This window comes from Capra hircus, chromosome 11, assembly GCF_001704415.2.
Source record: "Capra hircus breed San Clemente chromosome 11, ASM170441v1, whole genome shotgun sequence".
NCBI lineage: Eukaryota > Metazoa > Chordata > Mammalia > Artiodactyla > Bovidae > Capra > Capra hircus.
In genome coordinates, this window is record NC_030818.1 from 15,458,655 (window position 1) to 15,483,944 (window position 25,290).

A 25,290-nucleotide genomic window follows, 5' to 3' on the forward strand; every position below is an offset into this window, starting at 1 on the left:
CTCCTTCCAATCACAGGGAAATTTTCAGTCACTTAGAATTTTATATATGTTCTTTCATGCCTGTCTTAGATGGAAGGTAAGAAACCAAAGGCATTGGAGGGAGAGACCACCTCACGGGCATCTCCCAGCATGAGAGGCTGTGTGGTACCCACAGCGTGTGCACTCCTACAGACTTTCTCTAAAGTGGAACACACCTTTCAACAGACGAGCACTTTATTCATAACATTCTAACCAGTCCCTCGTACGTTTGAATCAAACCTTTGTTTCACTTGCATGTATTTTTGAAGGGAAATAAGTGAGCAAAATCAAATATTTGGTTTACAGCAGTTAAGATGGTTAAATGCAAACGTTCTTGGCTTGCCCCTTTGTCCCCCTCCTTGCTCTTGTGCCCCTGTGCTCCCCCCGAGTCGGTCAGATAGCCTGTTGCCCTCGGACTCTGATGGGGTTTTATTTACTGCCTGGTGGAAACACTTGGAAGGTGGGGTAGGGGAAGCAGTTAGAACAATACAGGCATTTTGAAACAATTTCTTGGATTTTTTTTTTTTTTAAATTTTTGGCAGCTGAGATAGGCCTGCTCAGAATATTTTTTTTTTTAATGTTTTACCTTAGTGAGCTCTGTGTTTGCCAGCGTAAATGTTTCCAAATTGTTCTCTTGATTTCATTCTTTAGAACCTAGGCAACTGGTATAATGTATATACACACAAAGGTTACATCTTTTTTTTTTTTGGTTTAAAAATGCGGTTATTGTTGAGAAATGGTAACTGAAGTTAACTATCAGAAACCAGCTAATTGAATTCCTTGCAGAGTGTTTCTATGCAGTATAATATTATCAGGTACAAGTAATGATAAGGATGAACTCATGGGCTTGCCTTGGTGTTTATGAAATATTTCACAGAAACGAGAAAGTTATTAATTCTGTCTTCAACACTTCAACAAATTAGAACTCAGTATCTTCTGGGTCCCCTATGGGAACTGAATCACCTGAAAAGAGATTTTAACAAGACATATGTTAGTCACTCAGTCATATCCGACTCTTTGCAACCCCATGGACCGTCAGGCTCCTCTGTCCATGGGATTCTCCAGGCAAGGATACAGGAGTGGGTAGCCATTTTCTTTTCTAGGGGATCTTCGCAACCCAGAGGTCAAACCCAGGTTTCCTGCATTGCAGGCATATTTTTTACATCTGAGCCACCAGGGAAGCAACAGGGAACAACAAATGGTTTCTGTCAGTAAAAGATAGCAGGTTAGTAAAGTAAGTTCATGATAAGCAACTTTCAGTGAAGCTCTTATAGTTGTTCATATTTGTGAACTGTTTGCAATATCTTTTGTTATTTTGTAAGACTTCTCTTTTGGAATAATTTTATTTTGCTGTCTTTGGTCTTTAAAGACAAAAGAAGGTTAAATGCCCAATCTTGCGAAACAGTGAGGGGGAAAAATATAGTGTTTTTGTTTCCTTAATATTTTTGTCTATTTTTTAGCTTTTATATTTAATTTTCTCCCCTCTGCATCTAGGAGAAATAGTGTGAAATACAGGAGCAAGAAGTTGGCTCCAGTCTTATTTCTGCCATTGTGGACAGTTCTTTAATTTTTTGGTCTTGAATAAGTTGCTGAATTCCTCTGGTGCTCAGTTTCCCCATCTGAGAGTGGATGTGATTGGACTAAATGATGTCCAAATCTCTTAGTTGTCTGAACCCTGCTTTTCATCAATGGAGGTGTAACTGGTCTCCCTGCAGAATGTAGATTACAAGATATTTATCCTGTGAATTACAGAGTGTATGTGAAAATCGCTCAGTCGTGTCCAACTCTTTGTGACCCCATGGACTATACAGTCCATAGAATTCTCCAGGCCAGAATACTGGAGTGGGTGGCCTTTCCCTTCTCCAGGGGATCTTCTCAACCCAGGGATCTAAGCCAGGTCTCCCGCAGTGCAGGCAGATTCTTTACCAGCTGAGCCACAAGGGAAGCCCGAATTACAGAGTACGTCTGGGGAATTCTATAAAGCCTCTATTCTAACTGATTTGCCATGCTCAGTGTGTATCACCTAATGATGCTGTTTCATTGCTCAGTGAGTTAGATCTTACAAATTCCCTAGTTGCCAAAACTGTGATGAATCTTCTGGCCTTGGCAGTTACGTGTCATGAGTTGCATAGCACATGATGATAAACCTCATGGTTTTCCGAGCTAATGTACAATGTAATGCTATCTTCCAAATGTGGGGTGGACCCTGTTTCTCTAAAGAGAACATATTTTCCCTACTTAAAAAATTTTCATTACCAAATGTAAACATGTAAATTAAGATGTGACCACTTCCAAATTTATACTATTTTTTGCTTAGTGTAACCAAATTTTGCTGTCTCGTCTTTAAGGATATAAGAATATTAAATGAAATGAAAGAAAAATACATTTCTAAAATATCACTGTGGGAACGTTCTTATTTTGGCGATGCCAATAGCACCATGCTTTTATTGGATGAACCTTGATGCAGATAACAGTTATAAACTGGGGACCAAATATAAAATCCATTATTTGAAGCCAGTGAAGAGCAACTGGTAGCTGACAGAAATCAGAGGGAAGTTGATTCTTGAGAGATGTGAATTGCACTGGGTAAAGTGAATGCTCATATGCTGTTTTGCCTGTTGGCATTCTCTGGTTTGTGCACAGTGGGATGGCTAGACATGGAGCAAAAAATGACAGTTACTGGTGGGAGAAATTAGGAGATAAATGATACTTGTGGCTGCCAGAGTGACTGGAAAGAGTGTGTGAGGAGACACATCCAGGAAAGGAGAAAGTCACAGAAGAGGAAACCCCAACTTCTGTCCATAAATTCTCTATAAATTCTTGACTGACTCATGGAAAGACTAGAGTTCCCAGTGAAAAAAAACAGCTGGAAAGCTGAAAGAATCAAGTAGTTCCAGTCACCATACACCACAGGGAGACAGAATTTAGAGTTTGATTCTAGCCACATAACTGTCTGATCATTATTCTTTAGAAAAAGATAGTCTCTGCAATATAATATTCATAATGCTCTCGCCATAATACCAATCACGTGAACAAAAGGGAAATGACTCATAGTCAAGAGAAGAAACAGTCACTATAAAACAACCCCAAGATGACTAAGATACTGGAATTTAATGCACAAGAACTTTAGAAGCAGCTGTTATAAATACTGTAGACTTAAAATATGGTCACAATGCAACCATAGATGGGGAACTTTATTTTTTATTTTCTACTTTACAATATTGTATTGGTTTTGCCATACATCAACATGAATCTGCCACAGGTGCACATGTGTTTCCCATCCTGAACCCCCTCCCACCTCCCTCCCCATCCCATCCCTCTGGGTCATCCCAGTGCACCAGCCCCGAGCATCCAGTATCATGCATTGAACCTGGACTGGCGATTCGTTTCACATATTATATTATACATGTTTCAATGCCATTCTCCCGAATCATCCCACCCTCTCCCTCTCCCACAGAGTCCATAAGACTGTTCTATACATCTGTGTCTCTTTTGCTGTCTTGCATACTGGGTTATTGTTACCATCTTTCTAAATTCCATATATATGCGTTAGTATACTGTATTGGTGAATTTTAATAGAAAAATGGAAAACAGAAAACTGAAGAGGAAATAAGATACCTGTGTGTAACTTGCTCAGGCATGACCAACTCTTTGCTACCCTATGGACTGTAGCGCACCAGGCTCCTCTGTCCATGGAATTTCCCAGGCAAGTATACCGGAGTGAGTTTCCATTCCCTTCTCCAGGGGATCTTCCCAACACAGAGATGGAACCCAGGTCTCCTGCATGGCAGGCTCATTCTTTACCATCTGAGCCACCAAGGAAGCCTGGAAGTAAGATAATTTCAATCAACTCTCTTCAAGTTTAGTCATTCTATCTTGAACAAAGAGAAATGATTCAAGAAAAATGGAAAAGTGTCTTGGTGCTGCTCTCCTAACAGATATTATCCTAATATCAGCTGTTGGGATAATATCAAATAGTACATATGTAATTGTAACCTCAGAAGATAAGAGAATGTGATGAGAAAGTATTTGAAAAGATAATGGCTGACCGTTTCCCAGATTAGGTGAGAAACAAAGATGAAAGCTGCTCAGCAAACCTCAAGAGGAATACAAAGAAAACCACACCTAGACACTTCCTAGAAAACAGCTGAAAATCAAAGAATGTTGAAAGCAGCCAGTGTGAGAAGATGAATTACATACAGTAGAACGGTGATACAAATGATGGCTCACGTCTCATCGGGAAAAAGGAAGGTGGTTGTAAGGCGGTGGGACATTTTAAAGTGCTAAAGCCAGAAAGAAAAACACCAATACAGTATACTAACACATATATATGGAATTTAGGAAGTTGGCAATGACGACCCTGTATGCAAGACAGGAAAAAAGACACAGATGTGTATACCAGACTTTTGGACTCAGAGGGAGAGGGAGAGGGTGGGATGATTTGGGAGAATGGGAATTATAACATGTATACTAAAAAAAAAAAAATAAATAAAGTGCTAAAGAAACGAGAATCTATTTGACATTTTATGTCCAAAGAGAAATCCTTCAAAAACAAAGGTGAAATAAAAAATATTTTCAGAGAAATGAAAATGGAGACAATTTGTTGTTGATCTGTCCAACAGGAAATTCTGAGGGAAGTTCTTCAGGCTCAAGGGAAATGACACCAGATGGAGCTGAGCATAGTAGTGTGGGGTTTTATAACATAAGTAGATAAAAATTCTTACATTGTAATATATATTACGAGTGCTGTAGGAATCTCAAGCATAGTGAGATCTGTGAAACCATCTTGCAAGAAAAACAAGAATTTTATGGTGTTTTGTAGCTTTTAGTTTTTTAAAAAATATGTAGGTCATTTGTTAAATTATTGTCACAGGATTGTTTGGGAGGAAGAACCTAGATAATGGGAGAATCAGATTGTGAGAGAAAAGGAAGTAATGGAGGTAGGGGTGTAGATCAACCACATGTTGACAGGACCAGAAGTATTGACAGTTGCAGGGACAAATAAAATTTTTACAAAATTATTTTCTGTATGTTCTGAGAGATCCTTCTCTTACAGTAACTCTGATAGGGTAGATGGGTTAGGGATGGAGGGAAGAAGTGGGGAGGAAGGGGAAGAGGAAGCCGCTGATAACTCACTCTTAGTAGAAACAGTGGCCAGAATCTGGATGATCTAGAATTAGATCCCCGACAGAATCCATAGGTGACTAGGTGATTAAACCTTTCCTGAAGGAGTTTTGGTGTAAAAAAGTATCTTGCTCAAATGTATCCAACATAGTCTCCAAACTTTTGGATTGCATAACTGGTATCAACAAAAATGTCTTAGTATATACCCCACATATGTAGCCCATGAACTATTGAGCTAATACATTATGATGTTATAAAACAGTTTAAACAGGAGATAAAAAGGAAGAAACGTACAAAGAAACAAAAGTATAGAAAGTTCTAATACTATTGGATCACAATGTTATGTTTTGTATCTTTTGAGATGGTATCTAGTTTGAAGACCTCTGCAATGAGAATACAGTATACTGGGATGTACTTGGAATTACTTGTTTTTGCTTATCTGTCTATATTTCTATTTATGGAGTATATACAGAATTTTATACAACTGGAATATCATGTCTTTAAAAATTATGTACAGCTGTAAAATTCAATCTTGTTTTTCAGCTTTACTATTATTCCTCCTTACTTGAACCATACTACACCCCTTCATGGATAACCTAATAATTTAGTGAATAAGCTACACTGTTTCCCATATCCATATATAGTCATTTATGAAGCTCTTTATTGCTTCATAAATAAGGACATAGTATATGAATGTTTCTGCATCTTGATTTTATAACTTAAAATAGGTTGTAGAAAATCCTCCAACATAGGTAAAACTCATTTTTAGTGGTTACATAATGTTCCATGTTGTAAATGTGGTGACTTTATTGAACTATTCTTCTATTGGCCATTCAGCTTATTTTCAGTATGCTTACTTTTTTTTTTTTGCTGTTGTAAACAATGATTCAGTAAATGTGTTAAGTATATGTATCCTTATGTGTTGGGATTTTTTTTTAAGTATAAAGGATGCGATTATTAGGTCATTGGATATCTTGAACTTGTTTTTCTAGATTGACCTCCAAAGTCTTAGAACTCATATTTCCACCAGTGATGCCAGAGAGGAGTAGTCGTCTCCCATTTTGTGTCCATGTCAGCCATAGTTCCATTTTTCCCTCTCACATTTTGGTGATTTGAAAAAGTCTTTGCAGAGTGGGTGCAAAATGCAGTTTTAAGTTTGCATTACTGGTGAGGCCAGGCATCTAATCAGTCTTCCGAATTTTCTCTTCAGGGAATTCCATGTACATGTCCTTTGTCCATTTTTTTACTGGCTTTTGTTCCCGTTGATTTACCATTTGCTGTGCTGTTAATTTATAAGAGACCTTGGCATCTCATTCCCTTATTTCTCTGTGCATTGCAGGTACCTTTTCTGATCTCTTATATAATTATTAACGTTATTTATGATGTCTCTTTGTACACAAGCCAATTTCTGTTTTCTAAGGTCAACATCATTTTTCCCAAAGTTAAATCTGAATTATCTGCTTAGAAATTCCAATGCAAAATATGGCAGCTGCTGTGAGAGCAAAGTTCTCCTAATGTATACAGGAGTCGAGGTGGCATGGCTTTTACCGTGTTTTCTGGACCAGCCTGCCGTGCAGGGGCTTAACTTGGGCACATACCCAACCAAGGCTTGTTATGAGCCCGTTGCCCTACCATGGGGATATCCAACAGGGCAATATTTACTTGATTGCATTTTGCTGCCTCTCCTATAGTTTTGTCCTCCTTTTGCTTCAGACTTCTTGAAATAGGCTGTGTTTTTTCACTAGGTGATATTGGCTGTAGGAAAACATCATTTCCAACAGTGTGGATCTTGCAGGTCCTGTAGGGCAGTGGATATTTTATTTCAGCTGGATCAGACTCCGAAAGAGGAATGGAACAGATGTTTGAATTTGGTTAAATGCTTTCAATATTTATTACTTAGGTGACCTAGTTTAGCAGCAATTGTAATAGAAAAAAAAGCAAGGCCATTTGGGAAAAACAGAGTTTATTGCATTCACCTTAAAAATAAAAAAAACTTTCCCCTTTTTATTTTATTTAACTTGAATGTGGGAATAAAGCCCTGAGAGACTGTCTTCCCCCTTTGAAGAGATATTTATATGTATACTGCATTAAAAGTGGTTTCCCCTATGAAATATTTGTTGATATGACCAGAGAACAGTCTTGCAGCTACAGTTCTTGATGTGCTTATAAGTGAGTTTCAGAGCTGAGGAACTTTGAGGTCGTCTCAGAGCTTTACACCTTATAAATGAGGGAACAGACTTAGAGGAATTTAATCCATGGCTCTCAGAGATTCAGTGGCACAGGCAGAAGAATAATTTGAATTTCCAAAATCCGATCCAGTGTTTTTCCTTTCTCCATCTTGAGTGCTGTGGATGCCATGTCCTGGAGGAACGAGCACTGGTATCTTTGTTCCATTATATCCATCTTTGACCCTCTAGATGCGTGTCTCAGAGCTCAGTATAAGGAAGGTTCTGGCTAGGAAGTGGAAAGATTGTGGAAGAACAGCTTGTTTGACATGTTCCCACGACTGTTTTCATTCTTCCAGGTTTACAGGTAACGTGAAGGGAGTGTGTAGTGTTAACATCCCAACCCTTAAGCCATGAATGTCTCTTGTAGCTGCCACTGGGGTCCATGATGGAGAGCCAACTCAAAATTCATGTAGATATACAAGAGCTCTAACAATGCTGTGGGAGAAGAATTTGGAGAATGAGCAAAGTTAGGTCTGAAAGGCTTTCCAGACAAATGGATATTTATTTCCCACATCTGGCCCACCAGACTTTAATTCCTTGCAGTGTTGTAAGACGTGGGTCACTGGAGAATGTAACATTATGGCAGCTGAGGCTGAAATCTCATCATGTGGTGTACGGAGCAGCTACCAAAGTGTAGCTACCAAAGTAAAGCAGGAGGGGAAAAAAATTGAAGTGATAACGTGGGGGATTAGACGCATATACCTGATTATTACTGTGAATTACATCTTAAGCAGCAGGCTGAAAGGAGATGAAAACATTTGGAATTGACCGAGATGAACAAGACTTACATTTTTATTGTCTAGAAATACTGAAGGATGGGGAATAGGGAGCATAAGAAACCTGCCTTTTTCTTACCTCTTGAACTGTTTTTTAATTTTTAAAATTTATTTTTTTATTTTTGGGTTTGTTTGTAAGAAATCTGGAGTCTTTTTTTTACATAGTTTTTGAAAAAATTGTGGTAAATATAACTAAATTGGCCATTTTTAACCTTTCTAAGTATACAAGTCATTGGCCTTAATTACATTCATGTTGTTGTGCAGCCAGCACCTCTGTTCTAAAACTTTCATCACTGCAAACAGAAGTTCCCTATCAAATTATACAGCCCACCTCCCTCCCACTGTTTTTCGGTAACCTCTGTTCTACCGTTGTCTCTCTACGTTTGCCTATTCTATGAACCTCATTTAAGTGGAATCATACAGAATTTGTCCTTTTGCATCTGACTTATTTCACTTCACATTATGTTTTCCAGGTTCTTCTAGGCTATAGCATGTATCAGAACTTGATACATTTTTATGGTTGAGTAATATTTCATTGTGTGCATCTCACATTTTGTTTATTCTTCTGTCAAGGGACATTCTTTGGGTTGTTTCTGCCTTTTGCCTATTATGAACGGTGCTGCAGTGAACATTGGTGTGTGTGTATGTTTGAGTCTCTGGTTTCAGTTTGTTTGGGGCATGTACCCGGGAGTGGAATTGCTGGACCGTCTGATGAGTCTGGCTGTAGCTTTTTGAGGAACTGCGAAACTAGATCCCGGAGTGGCTGTGGTGCTGGGTTCCTTCACTGTATTGGAAACTGGTAGAGGTCTCTTAGTTGTAGGTGTAACTATACAGATAACTGACCTCAGGGGTGCTGAATGGGACTGTAAATTCCAAACTCAATGTTTACATGTAACCAGAGTTTTATTTATTTATTTTAATTGGAGGCTAATTACTTGACAGTACTGTATTGGTTTTGCCATACATCAACATGAACCTGCCACGGGTGTACACGTGTTCCCCATCCTGCACCCCCCTCCCACCTCCCTCCCCATACCATCCCTCTGGGTCATCCCGGTGCACCGGCCCCAAGCATCCTGTATCCTGCATCAAACCTGGACTGGCCATTCTTTTCACATATGATATTATACATGCTTCAGTGCCATTCATCCCACCCTCTCCCTCTCCCGCAGAGTCCAAAAGACTGTTCTATACATCTGTCTCTTTTGCTGTCTTGCATACAGGGTTATCGTTACCATCTTTCTAAATTCCATATATATGCGTTAGTATACTGTATTGGTGTTTTTGTTTCTGGCTTACTTCACTGTGTATAATCGGCTCCAGTTTCATCCACCTCATTAGAACTGATTCAAATGTATTCTTTTTAATGGCTGAGTAACACTCCATTGTGTATATGTACCACAGCTTTCTTGTCCATACATCTGCTGATGGACATCTATTTTTTTAATAAACTTTTTTTTGAAATAAATACTGCTTTTAACTATTCATTTGAGCAGTCTCCGAATATGAATTTTACCAGAGTGGTGAAATCCAGTGGTATTTTGTTGTCCTTGCTGGTGTAGGGGAGTGAAAGAAAACTGACACCCTTGGGTGTGCATCAGGTATTGTGCTGGGTATTTTCCCACTTTTATAAAGAATTCCATTTCATGTTGTCTTTCACTTTGTGAGTTAGGTATCATCCTCCTTAGACTGCAGTGAGAAAATTGAGATAATTCTTCCCTTCCTTCCTTTGGCAGGTGGTAGAGTTAGAATTTGGTTCCTAGAATTTGATGAAAAAGCTGTGCAGTTGACACTTCCTCAGTAGCATAGAAGTCCTTAATTATTGTTTACATTTTGCATTTTTCTTGGATTATATTTAGTTAGATTTACTCTGGCCTCTCTTAGTTTAGATAAATAGGACATGGCTGTAATTGCTTTTAAATTTGTGTTCAGGGGGTGCTCAGTCCCAAGTAACCAAATGTAGCAGCTTATTTTTGACAAAACTAAGGATTTTGGTTATTAACAATATTTCCTTCCATGGCGACTTGCTAAATAAATCATCAAAACCTTGAACTGAATAAGTATAGTCATCTGTGCTTTTCGGAGGTTTTGAACAGTTACCTCATCCACTGTGGATAGGATATCTGCCTTATTAGTATGTAGCTTTGATACTTAGAAGAAAAGTGGGGATGAACATTGTTGGAACTCTTTGTCTTTTTTTTTTCTCTCTCAGTTTGTTTCTTTTTGTAAATACTAGGTAATATTGCTACCTAACACATAAGTAATGTTTTCAACTTTTAAACTTTTTTCTTCCAGTTTTATTGATCCCCCCCTTCAAAGTACTTGTAAATAGATGATCTCATTTGATACAGGTTTAAAAAATTAGAGAAGATAATTTCATAGACTTGTATTTTGTAAACTCTTTGAGAATGGTTTAAACACACAGAAACAAGAGAAAACAGAATGAAACCTCAAAGGGCTATTTTATCAGTTCAGAGCTGGTTGTGTTCTTCTGTACTCTGCCTGCTTTTCTTCTTCTCCCTAATTATTTGAAGTCAATCTGTAAATATTTTTAGCATATATTTGTAAAAGATAGGGCTGTTAACACATCCCCCCTAAGACCTTTATCCCACCAAAAGATAATCAATAAAAATTATCATTAAGAATCCAGGTAGATTCTTAGTGTTTCATAAGTTTTTTTTTTTAATGGCTTATTAGTTTAGATTGGAATTAACAAAATGTTCATTGTGATGACAGGCTATGTGTCTTACATATTTTGATCTGTGAGTCCCTCTTCCTTCTCTATGTCCTTGAAATCTCTTCATTGAACTGTGATTTTGCTGACTGTGATGCTGGGAAATTAACATGTATCCTGCCCCTTGAATTTGCTGTAAGTGGTGTGTAGGTCTAGGGGCTTGATAACATTCAGGTTTGATTTTTGGTAGGACTACTTCCTAAGTGGCAATGTGCTCTTCCATCAAGGGGCATGTTATCTCTTTTTGTGATGTCACATATTTCTGTAGGGGTAGCAAATATGGTGTTTTAATTCTGTCCTTTTTCTGCTAGAAAAACTTTGCAAACCAGCTTTCTTTTCCTCAAGTTGTTTGCTTGACGTTCAGTTTGTATAGTAAAAGTAGCAAGGTAAAAGTGAAAAAAAAAAGTAGCAAGTAAAAGTATTGAGTTTCTTCAGAGGAACAAAACCAATTGCATATGTGCATATATGAGGGTGTGTGTGTGCATGTGTGTATATACTATATATAATGAGGTTATTTTAAGAAATTGGTTCCTGTTGTTTTGGAGGCTGGCGAGTCCAGATTTGAAGTGAGGGCTGACAGAGACCCAGGAGAACAATGGTGCAGGTAAAGTTAGAATGTAATCTGCTTCAGAATTCCTTCTTAGTTGGAAAGGCTGGTCTTTTTGTTCTGTTCAGACATTCAGCTCATCATATGAGGTTCACCCACATGATGGAGGGCAATCTGCTTACTCAGAGTCCACCAAGATAAATGTTAGTTTCATCCGAAAATACCCTCCAAGTTGAAACATAAAATTAACCATCACATGAAGGTATAATGCTAGTTGTTGAACAGTTTTCAAATGAGTTGATTGACATCTTACAGTGGTGACTTAGCTTTTTTTTAATGCATGGATACATTTAAACATATTTCAAATAATTCAATCCATCCCAGTTATTCTTTGGCTAAGGGAGGCTTCTTCAGATTGCTTCATTAGATCTTTTGACCTTCTCTCTCATTTCTTATATTGGTAACTTGTCTTCTTCTCTTTTTGTTTATCACTCTAGTCAGCGATTTGTCAATTTTACTGATCTTCTCAAACAGCTTTTATTGACTCCTCGTACCCAATTTCATTGATTTATGCTCTGATTTTTATTTCATTTCTTTTTATTTGGGGTTTTACTTTCATTTTTGCTGATTTCTTTATTTGGAAGTTAAGGTCATTGATTTGAGACCTCTCTTGTACTGTAGATATTTAGTACAAATTTACTCCTTAGTATAGTGGTTTAGCAGCATCCCATAAATTTGGATAGCTTGTGTTTTTGTTTTCATTCAGTTCAAAATCATTTTTATTTCCTTTTTGATTTTGTCTTTGATCCATTGGTTATTTTGAAGTTTGGTTTGTGAAAGTCAGTTGGGTTAAGCTAGTTGGTAGAGCTGCTGTTCTGTCAATTGAAAGGTAGTGAATCCACAATTATCACTAAAAGTTTTATCTGTTTCTCATGACCTTTTTAAAGTTTTTGCTTTGCATATTTTGAAGCTCTGTTATCAGGTTCACAACTGTTTAGGATTCTTGTGTCCTCTTGATGAATTGACCCTTATCTTTATGAAATGCTTTTTATCCTTGAAGATATTCTTTGCTCTGAAATCTACTTTGCCTGTTACTAACATTGCCACTGCACTTTTTTTTTTTTCTGATTCATGTTAATGTGTTGCCTCTCTTTTTCATCCTTTTGTTTTTAATCCATTTGTGTCTTTATATTTAAAATGGAATTGTTGTAAGCAGTATGTCCAAGAACTGGGTCCTTTTATCCAGTCTGACAACCTCTGATGTATCATTGAATCTAGACCATTTCTATTTTTTAAGCACTTAATTGCAGTTCATTTCATTAAATTTTTTTAATTGGAGAATAATTGATTTACCACTTCATTTTTTAAAAAGTCTCCCAAGTGTTATGATTATTAAACATCCTAAGAGGAGACCTTGCTCACTCTGCTTCTTGGAGTCTCTTCGTTACAGCTCTTTGTTATTATGTCTCCTCTCCTCTAGGAACTTGGGATTAGAGGGTTAGAGAATTCCTTGAATGTTCTCATGTAGCAGTCAGGTCCCGAAGACTCTCCTAACCAGGGCTGTTCCAGGACACGGAACAGGCCAGCGTGCGGCACGTGCGGTCAGACGAACGGCTGCAGTGGAGAGTATGAGGGCTGTGAGGGGGAGGGTAGCCTGGAGAGGTGGCACTCCAGCACTGAGGCTTTATTCATCATTATCCCAGGTGATTCGTGTCTGGCCCTAGATGTGTCTGACCTTCTTGGCCTAACCAAAGCCATACAGTCGATGGGACTCACCTCCCTCAGAAAGCACTTTAGTGACTGTCCAGCTGTTACATGTCTTCATGACACACCCTCATCCCAATGCCAGGCAGTTTATTAAATGGTTTTCTCCAGCCACACTCTCTACTGTTCCTTTGAGGTGTTCTAATAAAAACGACTCTTTTCTTGGCCACCCCAGTGATGTTCTAGCATTCCTAACACCCAAGCCACCCGAGCAACTTGAGTATAGGGCCACCTTCCTGTCTTAATGGGGCTTTCAAAAGGCACAGGAGGAGGCTGTATATTTTTTATACATTTCTTTACTGTCAAATCTAATGTCATAGGAGAAGGCAATGGCACCCCACTCCAGTACTCTTGCCTGGAAAATCCCTTGGATGGAGGAGCCTGGTAGGCTGCAGTCCATGGGGTCGCTAAGAGTTGGACACGACTGAGCGACTTCACTTTCACTTTTCACTTTGATGCATTGGAGAAGGAAATGGCAACCCACTCCAGTGTTCTTGCCTGGAGAATCCCAGGGATGGGAGCCTGGTGGGCTGCTATCTATGGGTTGCACAGAGTCGGACACGACTAAGGCGACTTAGCAGCAGAGGCAGCTAATGTCATTAGATCGTTATGTGCCTGACGGCATCATTTCTGTGGACAGCTTCATCGCTGCCCCCAGAGGCTCTTTTCTCAGGTGTCCATTATACCTGTTCTGTCACAATAGCTCATGGTTACAGGAGTGTTTCTCAGCTTCAGAACTGTTAATATTTCTAGCCAGATAATTCTTTCTTGTGAAGGACTGTCCTGTGTACATGGTTGGATATTTAGTAGTATCCCAGGCTTCTACCCATAAGATGTAAGCAGCTTACCTCCCAGTCCTGATAATTACAGATGCCTCCTCTTGGTTGAGAGGCAGAATCACCCCCAGTTAAGAACCACCAATAAAAAGAAAATTGGTTCCACTTGGTTGCATTTACTGTGTTTATTCATGACCCCCAAAGTTCCCCTAATTTCCCTGTCTTTTCCACCCCACCTCCAAGATCTACCTTCTTTCACTGTGTTTTTTCAATCTCTTTGCCTTTTTCATCTCATCTGAAATCTAAGGCTTTTTCCCAGTCTCTGCCCTGCATAGATATTTTCAGTGTAATCTTCACTCTCCTCCTGTTCTCACCACTGTGTTTGCTTGTTTCATTTTCCTTTCGCCCTGTTTGTTCTGGCACGCTCCGGCCCTCACTTACTGTTACTGGGAGTCCGTGCTGTCTGTGCAGTCTTTTAGTCTCATCAGCAGCCTTTTACCTCCTCTTTTTTTTTTTTTTTTTTGGTTTGGATGGATAATTTCCTATGAATGGGGCTGCTGACAACAAACACTTGTCTCCTCTTAGCAATGTGTGTGTGTGTGAGAGAGAGAAGCTGCCTAGCGACCTCTTCCTAAAGGTTTATTTGTCTTTGTCCATCTCTACGTGCATATTGTCCTTGAACATTGCCAGAAAGAGCCTTTCTCCATCAAATCATAGCTCACATTTCTCATTTACTTTGTTGCTTTCTGTTCTTTGAAGAGCATTCACCCATGCTTTTGAGCAGCTTGGAACACACCCAGGGCACACATGATAGCATGAATTTTGTGACGAGAAGCCAGCACTGGAAGACTGGAGATGACTTCTCTGTGGCAGCAGTTTCCTCTCCCAATTTTTTTTTTTTCTTTCATCCTGATGATAAACCTGAGTGCCTTACCGTAGGGGAAAGAGTTCACGTCTGTCAGAACCCGCCTTCTGGGGGAAACACTTTATGGCCTGTTGGAGGCTCCCTTCTGTGAGGTCCACAGCTCTTAAGTGGAAAGGGGCTTGGGCTTTGCCAGATCCTCCCACCCGCTCCACAGGTCAAATAATGGATTTAGTGGAAATATGGAAAAATTTAGTCCATTCTTAGGCCAAAAATTGCCACTATGAAGGCAGAAGTGTAAACAGTGTGTGACTAATCCTTTCTTTTAAGGAAAGAAGTTCTATGTAATTGTTTCCCTTCTGTTCACAAAGATACAGAGGTTTCCACAGATTCAGGTCTTCAGATGCCCGGCCGTACCCCTAACCTCTGGCCTACTTTTCTCCTTTTTCGAGGGTCACTAGTACAGCACCTACCAAGTAGGACCCAATGCAGTCTCACTCCTGTCACTACTGTTGATAAAATAACACTGCCGAGGGGGCTGGCGACCTGGAACCCAACCCCAGGGCCTCTTACTAATTGATTATTTCCCTGCTTTTTTTGCAGCAGTTTTCAAGGGGTTCTCTTTACTTTCCACCTAGAAACTTTCTTTCGCTTGTCATTCCTGCATCTGTGTTACTCTTGTTTTTATCTCCTCCTGATTTTTTTCTTCCCATTTTCTCTTTATGTCCCTACCACTAAGTGTGACTATCCTCCAAGAGGGTAGTTCCATAGTTTTTCTTTCTGCCTTTGAATAAATTGGCCCCTCTTAGAACATCACTGTTCCTAAACCCAGAGGCTTTTTGTATCTTCTCCCCAGAGAGCCACTACACATTTCTATCTCCCAAACAAACATAATTCTCTTCCTTGCACATGGGCCTTTTTCCTGATCACCTTGACTCTGCAGACCGCTTTGCCTTTGCGTTTCATCTTGGACTTGAGCCAAAAATACCTGTCCAGTCAACCAGGCTGGAAACCTTCATCTTCACTTGGCTCCATTTCCTTTTGTTTCTCTTCCCCACCTTAATTTAATCCTCAAGTCCTATTACTCCTTCTGGTAGTGACCTCTGGCCAGTTGCAGATTTATTCCCTTTAGAGGTTGTCTAAAAACTTCTTGCCATAGGAGATGAAGAGTCAGCTTACTTATTTCACCTCTTGCCCCCCACCCTTCCTCTCAAAAGAGTTGTTTACTTTTCAGAGTTTCACTGTCTCTTGCAGCCTCTGCTTCCTCTTCTGTCATCCTTATTGCTTAAGGTTGTGAATGTTCTCTCATGACCCTACATTCGGTAAGATGAGGGCAGCGACTCTCCTAATCTTCCCTTCCCTTCTCCTCTTCCGCTTCCAGAATCTGCCAACCTCCTTCAGCTAAACATGTGCATTTATATCACCTAAGTTGGATACGTGAGTTGGTTTTTGCAATATTGTCTGTGGGTGTCCCACTCAAGGCAAAGCAGAGTATAGGGTGCTTAGGTTGCTCCCTCTGTATGTGTCCATTGCCAACACCTCTGTGCTTTTTGAAGGAGTGTGTTCCTGGCATCAAGTGGGTATGGATTCTGTTTCCATTCCACCAATTGCATATATATAGGATTAGGTTTCTCCAACATCTCAGTCATGTTTTCCATTCTCATAACTCCCCCTCTCCCTCCTAGGATTATTCTCCTAAAGTTCCCTGTCCTCCTGGTTGCCTGGCAACCTTCCTTTTATGGAGAAACATGGGAAACTAGTCTTGAAGCTAGGGGATCTCCAAACACCGAAATGAGAAGGCCTTACTCTGGGGGAGTAAATTTTGTGGTTTATACCACACAGTTCCACTCTTTCAGAGAAGACTCATCTTTTTCCCTGATGGGGGTAGAAGCCCGACTTTGGCCGTTTCTTTGCTTGAGCTGAGGAGAACGGCTGCTTTCATATGTAGCCTTTTCAGTGAAGACACCAGTGTTCAGCCTACTTCTCCTCGTCACCCTGTGCTTTACTTGGTTTGAGTATCCAGAACCTGCCCATGGTCTCCTGGGAAGGTGGCTTCCTCTGAACCTGTACTCGTGGTGTGATTTTTAGACCAGCATCTTTAAGCTGCCTTGTGACCTGTTAGGAGTCAGGAAGTCTTGACATCAATGTAGTGGTTCAAGACGGGCATTTAAAAGAATAAGAGGATATTTGTGTCATTTGCATCATAAGGATAGATACTGTTTTATAATACTTGTTCAGTTGCTCAGTCGTGTCTGACTTAGCTGTATTAAAAAGCATATGTATAAATGTGCACTGGATCGCCACGTAAAATGTTCTCCTTACTGTCAGTTGAGATAAAAGAAGTTAAAATACTTAGGCATGGCTTCCTTCCTGCTATAACAGTCAACGTTTCTCAGTCTGCCTTGATCTCTTACAGGTTTGCGGAAATGTTTCCTGCGTGTTGAATGAATGATGTGAAACATTTTAAATATCTTTGGTCAGCACCTGTGCCACACATTAAAGAGGATGCTGGAGCCGAGACCCCAGGCTCTCTAGCTGTGTCAAATGTGAATTTCTTACTTGTGAGCCTAAGTTGATATCTTGGGAAGGCCAGTGTCTTGAGGAAGGAGGAACACTGAGGGCTTGGGACAGTAGGTGTTTCTCAGAACAGTATTTCAATGTTTCAGTGATGAATGTGGCTGTCCTATTGATTAATAGCCAAATGTCAACTCTGGATTTCTTGTTTTATTCCTTATCTATAACTTTTAGGGCTTTTTTTGCAGGAAGGGAAAATATATGGGTGCCCCAAATACATTTTGAAGCAGAGGTCCTTTAGTTTTCATTTTAACCTAATTTCTTTAAACATTTTTGCCTTTCCCTTGAATTTTGTATAATGCTATGAGAAACCTGATTTTCATTAGTGATTGTTGAGGTTTTTTTTTTTTTTTTCCAATGTAAAGGGATGAGGGAAGAGAGGAGAAAACTCCCAATTGAAAGATTTTTTCTTCCCAAAGCAATGGTCATACTTTGCCAACAAATGTCCGTCTAGTCAAAGCTATGTTTTTTCCAGTAGTCAAGTATGGATGTGAGAGTTGAACTATAAAGAAAGCTGAGAGCCAAAGAATTGATGCTTTTGAACTGCAGTGTTGGAGAAGACTCTTGAGAGCCCCTTGGACTGCAAGGAGATCAAACCAGTCCATCCCAAAGGAAATCAATCCTGAGTATTCATTGGAAGGACTGATGCTGAAGCTTCAGCTTCAATACTTTGGCCATCTGATGTGAAGAACTGACTCATTTGAAAACACATTGATGCTAGGAAGGATCAAAGGTGGGAAGAGAAGGGGACAACAGAGGATGAGATGGTTGGATGGCATCACCAACTAGATGGACATGAGTTTGAGCAAGCTCTGTGAGTTGGTGATGGACAGGGAAGCCTGGCATGCTGCAGTCCATGGGGTCACAAAAAGTTGGACATGACTGAGCAACTGAACTGAATGTGTGTGTGTGTGTATATATATACTTGGAAGGCTAAGAGATGCTCCAAAGAGGCAATAACTATGAAGGGTGAAATTAGAGGAAAAGACAGATGCCAGCTATGAAGGAGAAAATGAGGACGAGAGAGTAAAATGGTGATTTCACTTACTATCTGTTAGTGGAATGACTGAGTGGACAGTGGCCTTGACTTGCCCCCTTGTGATGTCATTTCTTGTGGCTTGGGTTCTTCATGAGGCTATGAGATGAAATGGCCTGTCTGTTCATATGTCTGTGTGTCTTTATGAGCACAAGTATTTATTTACGTCCTCACATTGGAGGCAAGTGAAGGAGATGGAAGGTGAGGAAGCACAGCTCTATATAGTTTCATATTTGCAATGTGTTTGCCACTCACAGGATTGCTATAATGTAGTAAGATCTAATACTGTTACCAGAATATTATCCATTTCCTTTGATTAGTGGTGGCTGAGATTTGTGTTTCAAGTTCTAGACCTGGTGTAGCTGTCTTATTTGTTCATTACCTTTCTGTTATGTTAGGGAAAAGCAGCCTCTACACACATGTACTTTCAGCTCATTTATTGCTGCCTCTCACTTCAGTGATTCAGAGGGGAGAGAAAGGGAGGACCTCACCTTAGAAGGCAGAGCCCACGGTCTCCTTGGCAGTGGTCAGAGCAGGAGTTAGTTATTCCAGCTCTAAGGTCTCTTGGAATGCTGGGCTGTCCTCCTCTGAATGGGAGTCAGGCCTAGACATCTCTCAGCAGGTCCCAGCAGTATAGTGATGAGGTTGACAGCATGGCTGGGGAGCGAGTTGCCTCTGAGATGAAAAAGAGGACTTTTCCTTTTGACAAGACCAACGGAGTTGCCTTGTGGTTCTTATCAGTCACTACCAGATGTGTCCAGCTGTTCCACTTTCTACTTCATCCCAGTCAAACATACTTAAAGTTCAAATCAACACTTACATCATCAAAACAAAAGTGTTTACAATGTTAAGCCTTAGGCTTTTAGTAACTTAAGTCATTTGTCTGGTGACAAAGGGAATGTCCTTCCATGGCATTAAGTCGGGGAAAATCTAGGCACAAGATGTATTTTCCTAGGCTTTGCTGGGACTATAGGGTTGAAAGTAAGACTTAGATCACTGACTGGCTAAGAGGGAAGCACCCTTAATCCCAGCCTCTTTTGTTCCTTTGTCTCATGGATGCCTTGTCTCACAGAATAGCTCATCCATCCAAACTGCAATGAATCCAGAAGGCTGGATTTATTCAAGACTGTGCTACTGCTTTTGATGAGACACTGTGTGGGTGCTTTTGGTGGCTTGATGATTTATCATGCATACTCACTGGTTGTGTCATTTCTTTGCCTTGTTCATATAATCTCTCATTAGGGCCAGTCTTTGGGCTTTTCCTGGCACTTTACTAGTTTGACTATAACCCAGTCAACCATTTTCCCAACTTAAGGTAGTTTGGAAATATTCAGTTCAGATGGCTTTAACGTGTCACAATGGATAAAATTCAAGACCACACTAGAGAGAAGATTTCTTTCCAAAGTCTTAGTTTGCTGTTAAAATGCTCTGTCCCAACAATTTTAATAGCAAGTTTGCGTTTTCTGGAATTAATTGGTATATCTTTATATTTTCCATTGTTTGTCTTAGTGAATGATTTCAGTCCCTCATGGAATGATTAAATCTGGATGAAGGCTTAAAGTACACAGTACATGAAGCAGTAGAGAACTGTCATAGAAGACAAAAAGGTTCACCCGGGGGGGTGAAAATACAGTAATTGTGTTCAGGAGTCCTCAGAGGGTTTTGTTTTTTTTTTATTGGAGTATAATTGCTTTACAGTGTTGTTAGTTTCTGCTTTGCTCCTGCTTAGTCACTCAGTTGTGTCTGACTCTTCGTGACCCATGGATTGTGGCCCACCAGGCTCCTCTGTCCATGAGATTTTCCAGGCAAGAATACTGGAGTGGCTTGCCATTTCCTTCTCTAGGGGATCTTCCCAACTCAGGGATTGAACCTGTGTCTGCTGCACTGACAGATGGATTCTTCCCCACTGAGCCACCTGGGAAGCCAGTTTATGCTGTTCAATGAAGTAAATCAGTTATGTGTGTGTGTGTGTGTGTGTGTATATATATATATATATATATATATATATATATATATCCATCCCCTTGGGGTGGGGTGTGGGAGGGAGATTCTCAGATCTTGACTCGTCATTGATGAAATTATAAGATTTTCATATATTGTTATTGGAGAAGAAAATGACAACCCCCTCCAATATTCTTGCCTGGGAAATCCCAGGGACAGCCCTAACAGGCTATAGTCCATGGGGTTGCTAAAGAGTCAGACACGTCTTAGGGACTAAATGGTAGCATAAGTTGTTATTCTTACTGTTCTTAAGGACTAGTAATTATGGTGTATATTATATATTATGTTATAGTAAATATTATGTTTAATATATATTATATGTTTAACATATAATATACTTAACATAAATTATATTAATTTACTATGCTATATTAAATATTATATTTATAAATATATACATACTTATTTGGCTGCACTAAGTCTTAGTTGAGGCATGTGGGATCTTTAGTTGAAGCACACGGAATCTAGTTTCCTGACTAGGGATCTAACCCAGGCGCCTGCATTGGGAATTTGGAGTCTTAGCCACTGGACCACCAAGGAAGTCCTGGTAGCTGTACTTTTTAAATACTTTGATAAGCTCCATCAGTGATGGCCTGCATGTCCTTATCCTTCTTGACTAGACAGACAGACAGGATCCCCTTTCTGCTGGAGGTCAGCGATTAGTTCTTTATGTGCCATGACTACAGTTTTGAAGAAAAAATTCAGCCTGGCATGGCATTTTTATGCCCCTTTCCAAGTTTAACTGGTTTCTTATTCCTTTGTTCTTAGTTGACTTTTAAAAGTCTCATAATTAATTTACTTATCCTTTGTTTCTTTGCAGGATGACACCCCTTTCTTCACAGAACGTGATGATACATCATGGCCAGACCCAGGAATACATGCTCAAGCCCACGTACTTCACAGCCCAGAAGGTGATTTCCGGAGAGCAGTCCACTGAAGGTTCGTTCCCTTTAAGATTCGGGCAGGATCACGTGGCAGCACCTTTTCAGTGTGAGTATATCCTGTGAGTCATCTCTCTAAGTTACAGTGTCACGGTTTGGAAACACTTTGCTCTGTGTAGATGGCTTTAATATGTCACAGAAGATAAAATTCGAGAATTTTTTTTTTAAAACCCATGCTGGTTCCTGAAACAATCAGACAGCAAGACAGTTGCTTTCTTCAGAGGAAAGGCAGAAAAATCTGGAGTGACCCACCTGTAAATCTGTTTCTGCAAGGTGGTTCCATTTCCATAAGATACTTACTCTAATTTTCTGTACAGTTGTATGGCTGACATGTTTACATTGATAAAATATTTTCCTTGGTGAGTTAGCCAGGATTTGTTCCTTGTGAGATGTCTGCAGTGTCCTGAGTTACTCCGAAGTTCACCTACAGTGGGTGTGTTTATGTTAGGAGGGCCACGTTTTTATTATAGCAGTTAGACGGTGTGGCAGGTTTTATCGAGTCTGTAAAGAGCTAGTGTATCAGTGGCCAGCGTGGTTAATATCTCACTGTGGGGGAAGTTCAGGGACGAGCCCTGGCGCAAAGGGTGGGGAATGGATGATTTGTGGTTTAGGTATTACAGAGTGTCTGCTGGCAGCATCTGGAGAAAATGTTCAGTGAGGCGGCAGACCGTTCAAAGGGGCGAGTTGGATGCTCGCGCCTTCCAGCAGCTTCCTGCTCTGTCTCACATTGATGGATGGCCTGAGCCATAAGCAATGAAAGAGAATGCCAGTGGTGAGGTTGAAAAGGACGGTCTTTCACCACCTAGGGTAGTGTGGAGAGCTGAGAGAATTCTTGCTACTGTTTGGCACTTCAGAAGACTGTGTTTCTACTTGACTCCCAAGGCCTACCCCCACCTCCCAGAATTGGTCAGTTAACAAAAAGAGTAGCTACTGTAAGGTGTGTACATTACACTTTTCATCTTTTGAGAAAATTGTGCTCTTGAGTTGAGGCTGGACCCCAGAGCAATGGTTTGAGGTGATTTATTGGGATGATGAGGGAAGAATGGAGAAATTGTATAGTTCATCTCCTTGCCCTTTAGGCAAGATAACTTCCAAGTTATATTTGCAAAATAATAGATGCATCCATCTTGTTTTTAAAGATTCTTTGATATCAGTGCTTGATAGCTTGTTCTGTAGAGGTCTTCCTGAGTATATAATACTTTTCTAATCTCAATCTAAAAAATCAAAAAGAGATACAACTTAATTTCTTGGAGCTTTAGGTAGATTGTGTTTTGTAGAGGCTCTCCAGATTAGAATGTAATGGGAGGTTTTGAAAACTTACTATCAAACTGATTAAAGAATTCTGAATTTCATGAAGGTGTCAAGAAAATATGCTTTGAGAATCTCTGATATTAAGACTGGAGACCAGACTGTGGTTTGGGTTGGTTATCGATTATTACTGAAATGAAAATTCACACTGTGTGTGTGTGCGTGTGTTTGTGTATATTTTAAACTCTCAAACCTTTGTTGAACTATGTTTTGGGAGATGAAATTACGTTTTAGGAGAATGTTGGAGATGAAATTACATTTTAGGAGAATGTGAACTATCCATAAATGTCCCACTGATCATGTTTTTAAATGTAGTTTCTCCATAGTGGGGAGCTATTTGTAATTTAGACTGATCATGATCACTCTTGAGTTCTCTCTCAAACCCTTCAAAAGTTGGTGTTTAAAAAGAGGCCAAGGAACTAAATCAAACAGACAGGTATATAGGAGGGACCATGTGAGAGATGTGGCTATTTTCAGTGGAGACCAGAGCTCTACTGAGAGCTGGAGGGCTAATCAAAGTTTTAAAACCAGATAACTTGGCAGGACTATTAAGGACACTAAAATACCAAAATGGAGTGAGAACAACAGTAGGAAGATTAAAACTAGAATCCAGGAGGTAAAAGTTGTGTCAGGAGAAGGACCTAAAGGTATTGTTGCCCTATATCCAGCTGTTCAGTAGGTATATGGTTTGCCCCTCAGGCAAAAGGCAGAAATGTTTAATCACTGCCGAGAGAAATATCAATAACCTCAAATATGCAGATGACACCACCCTTATGGCAGAAAGTGAAGAGGAGCTAAAAAGCCTCTTAATGAAAGTGAAAGTGGAGAGTGAAAAAGTTGGCTTAAAGCTCAACATTCAGAAAATGAAGATCATGGCATCCGGTCCCATCACTTCATGGGAAATAGATGGGGAAACAGTGGAAACAGTGTCAGACTTTATTTTTGGGGGCTCCAAAATCACTGCAGATGGTGATTGCAGCCATGAAATTAAAAGACGCTTACTCCTTGGAAGAAAAGCTATGACCAACCTAGATAGCATATTCAAAAGCAGAGACATTACTTTGCCGACTAAGGTCCGTCTAGTCAAGGCTATGGTTTTTCCAGTGGTCATGTATGGATGTGAGAGTTGGACTGTGAAGAAGGCTGAGCACCAAAGAAGTGATGCTTTTGAACTATGGTGTTGGAGAAGACTCTTGAGAGTCTCTTGGACTGCAAGGAGATCCAACCAGTCCATTCTGAAGGAGATCAGCCCTGGGATTTCTTTGGAGGGAATGATGCTAAAGCTGAAACTCCAGTACTTTGGCCACCTCATGCAAAGGGTTGACTCATTGGAAAAGACTCTGATGCTGGGAGGGATTGGGGGCAGGAGGAGAAGGGGGCGACAGAGGATGAGATGTCTGGATGGCATCACTGACTCGATGGACGTGAGTCTGAGTGAACTCTGGGAGTTGATGATGGACAGGAAGGCCTGGCATGCTGTGATTCATGGGGTCGCAAAGAGTCGGACACGACTGAGTGACTGAACTGAACTGAACTTAATCTTTACAAAAGGGATCAAATGCAAACAGATTAGCTTATTATACTGAAGGATTTGAAGGTCCAACAGAGAGTAGATAATTCTCTAGAAAAACAGAAGGTGATACAATCTGGTGGGCATGCTGTATCTTGGGATGAAAATGAGGGGTTAGTGTGTTATAACAGTCCACTGCTAGTGCTTTTGAGAAGCAGAGAGGACTAGAGAAAACACTAAGAACAAGAACAAATGTTGTTTCCCCCTTTAAATGGGAAATATATATATATTTAAAAGGTAGCCTACAGTAACTGGTTACCACTTGGTATAATATTGATAATTTATATACAGATGTTCATAGCAGCATTATTCATAATAGCCAAAGAGTGTGAACATCACCAAAATGTTCCTCAGCTGATAGTGGACAAACAAATGTACTACATCCTGCAATTGGTTGTTCAGCCATTAAAAGGAATGTGGCCCAAGCCACAGCAGTTGGTCGGTAAGGATGTGAACCTGGAGCTCTGAGCACTGAGTAACTTAATCAGCTTATCATGCGAGGAGGCAGCAACGCTGCAAGAGCAAGTGAGTAAAGATTTGCTGTTGCCATTTGATGAGGGAGAAGGGAGTTGGTCAGAATAGCAGGGAAATGTTGAGGAGGTATGTGATCAGTTTAGTAAAGCAAGATGTGTTTCAAGTGTTAAGTGTAGCACTCATCAGGTGGAATAGCCTAGGCTGGGAAATAGACTGTCAAGTTGCTAGGAGGGAATCAATACTTTACTGGAATCTTTTAAAGTTTTGGTGATATAACTCACCATCCCTCTCCAGTGTCTGCATGTTGCTTTTCCTATTTGGATCGAATTCATTTACCAGTTTTTCTGGGTCACTTCCTAGTAACTTTCCTTCCTGGGTTGAATGTTCTCTGGTTACTGGATATCTCTAGTGATAAATTAATAATAGTGCTTCTCTTTATTCATTGGTCTTAATAGAGCTTAATTTGCATGAGTATCATGTAGAGCAGAAGTCTGCAGACTTTTTCCTAAAGGACCTGATAATATTTTAGGCATTGGGAGCTAATATGCAAAGTGAGG

General features: G+C 40.0%; 1 protein-coding gene across 4 annotated transcripts in view; it reads left to right on the plus strand.

Annotated features, from left to right (window-relative positions):
• Positions 1-25,290, plus strand: part of LTBP1 (latent transforming growth factor beta binding protein 1) — a 456,133-nt gene that overhangs the window by 134,267 nt on the left and 296,576 nt on the right. For all 4 annotated transcript variants that reach the window (XM_018055104.1, XM_018055103.1, XM_018055102.1 and 1 more), the window contains exon 4: positions 21,261-21,430. In XM_018055104.1, coding sequence (XP_017910593.1) covers positions 21,261-21,430 — 170 coding nt within the window. The remainder of the gene's footprint in view (positions 1-21,260; positions 21,431-25,290) is intronic.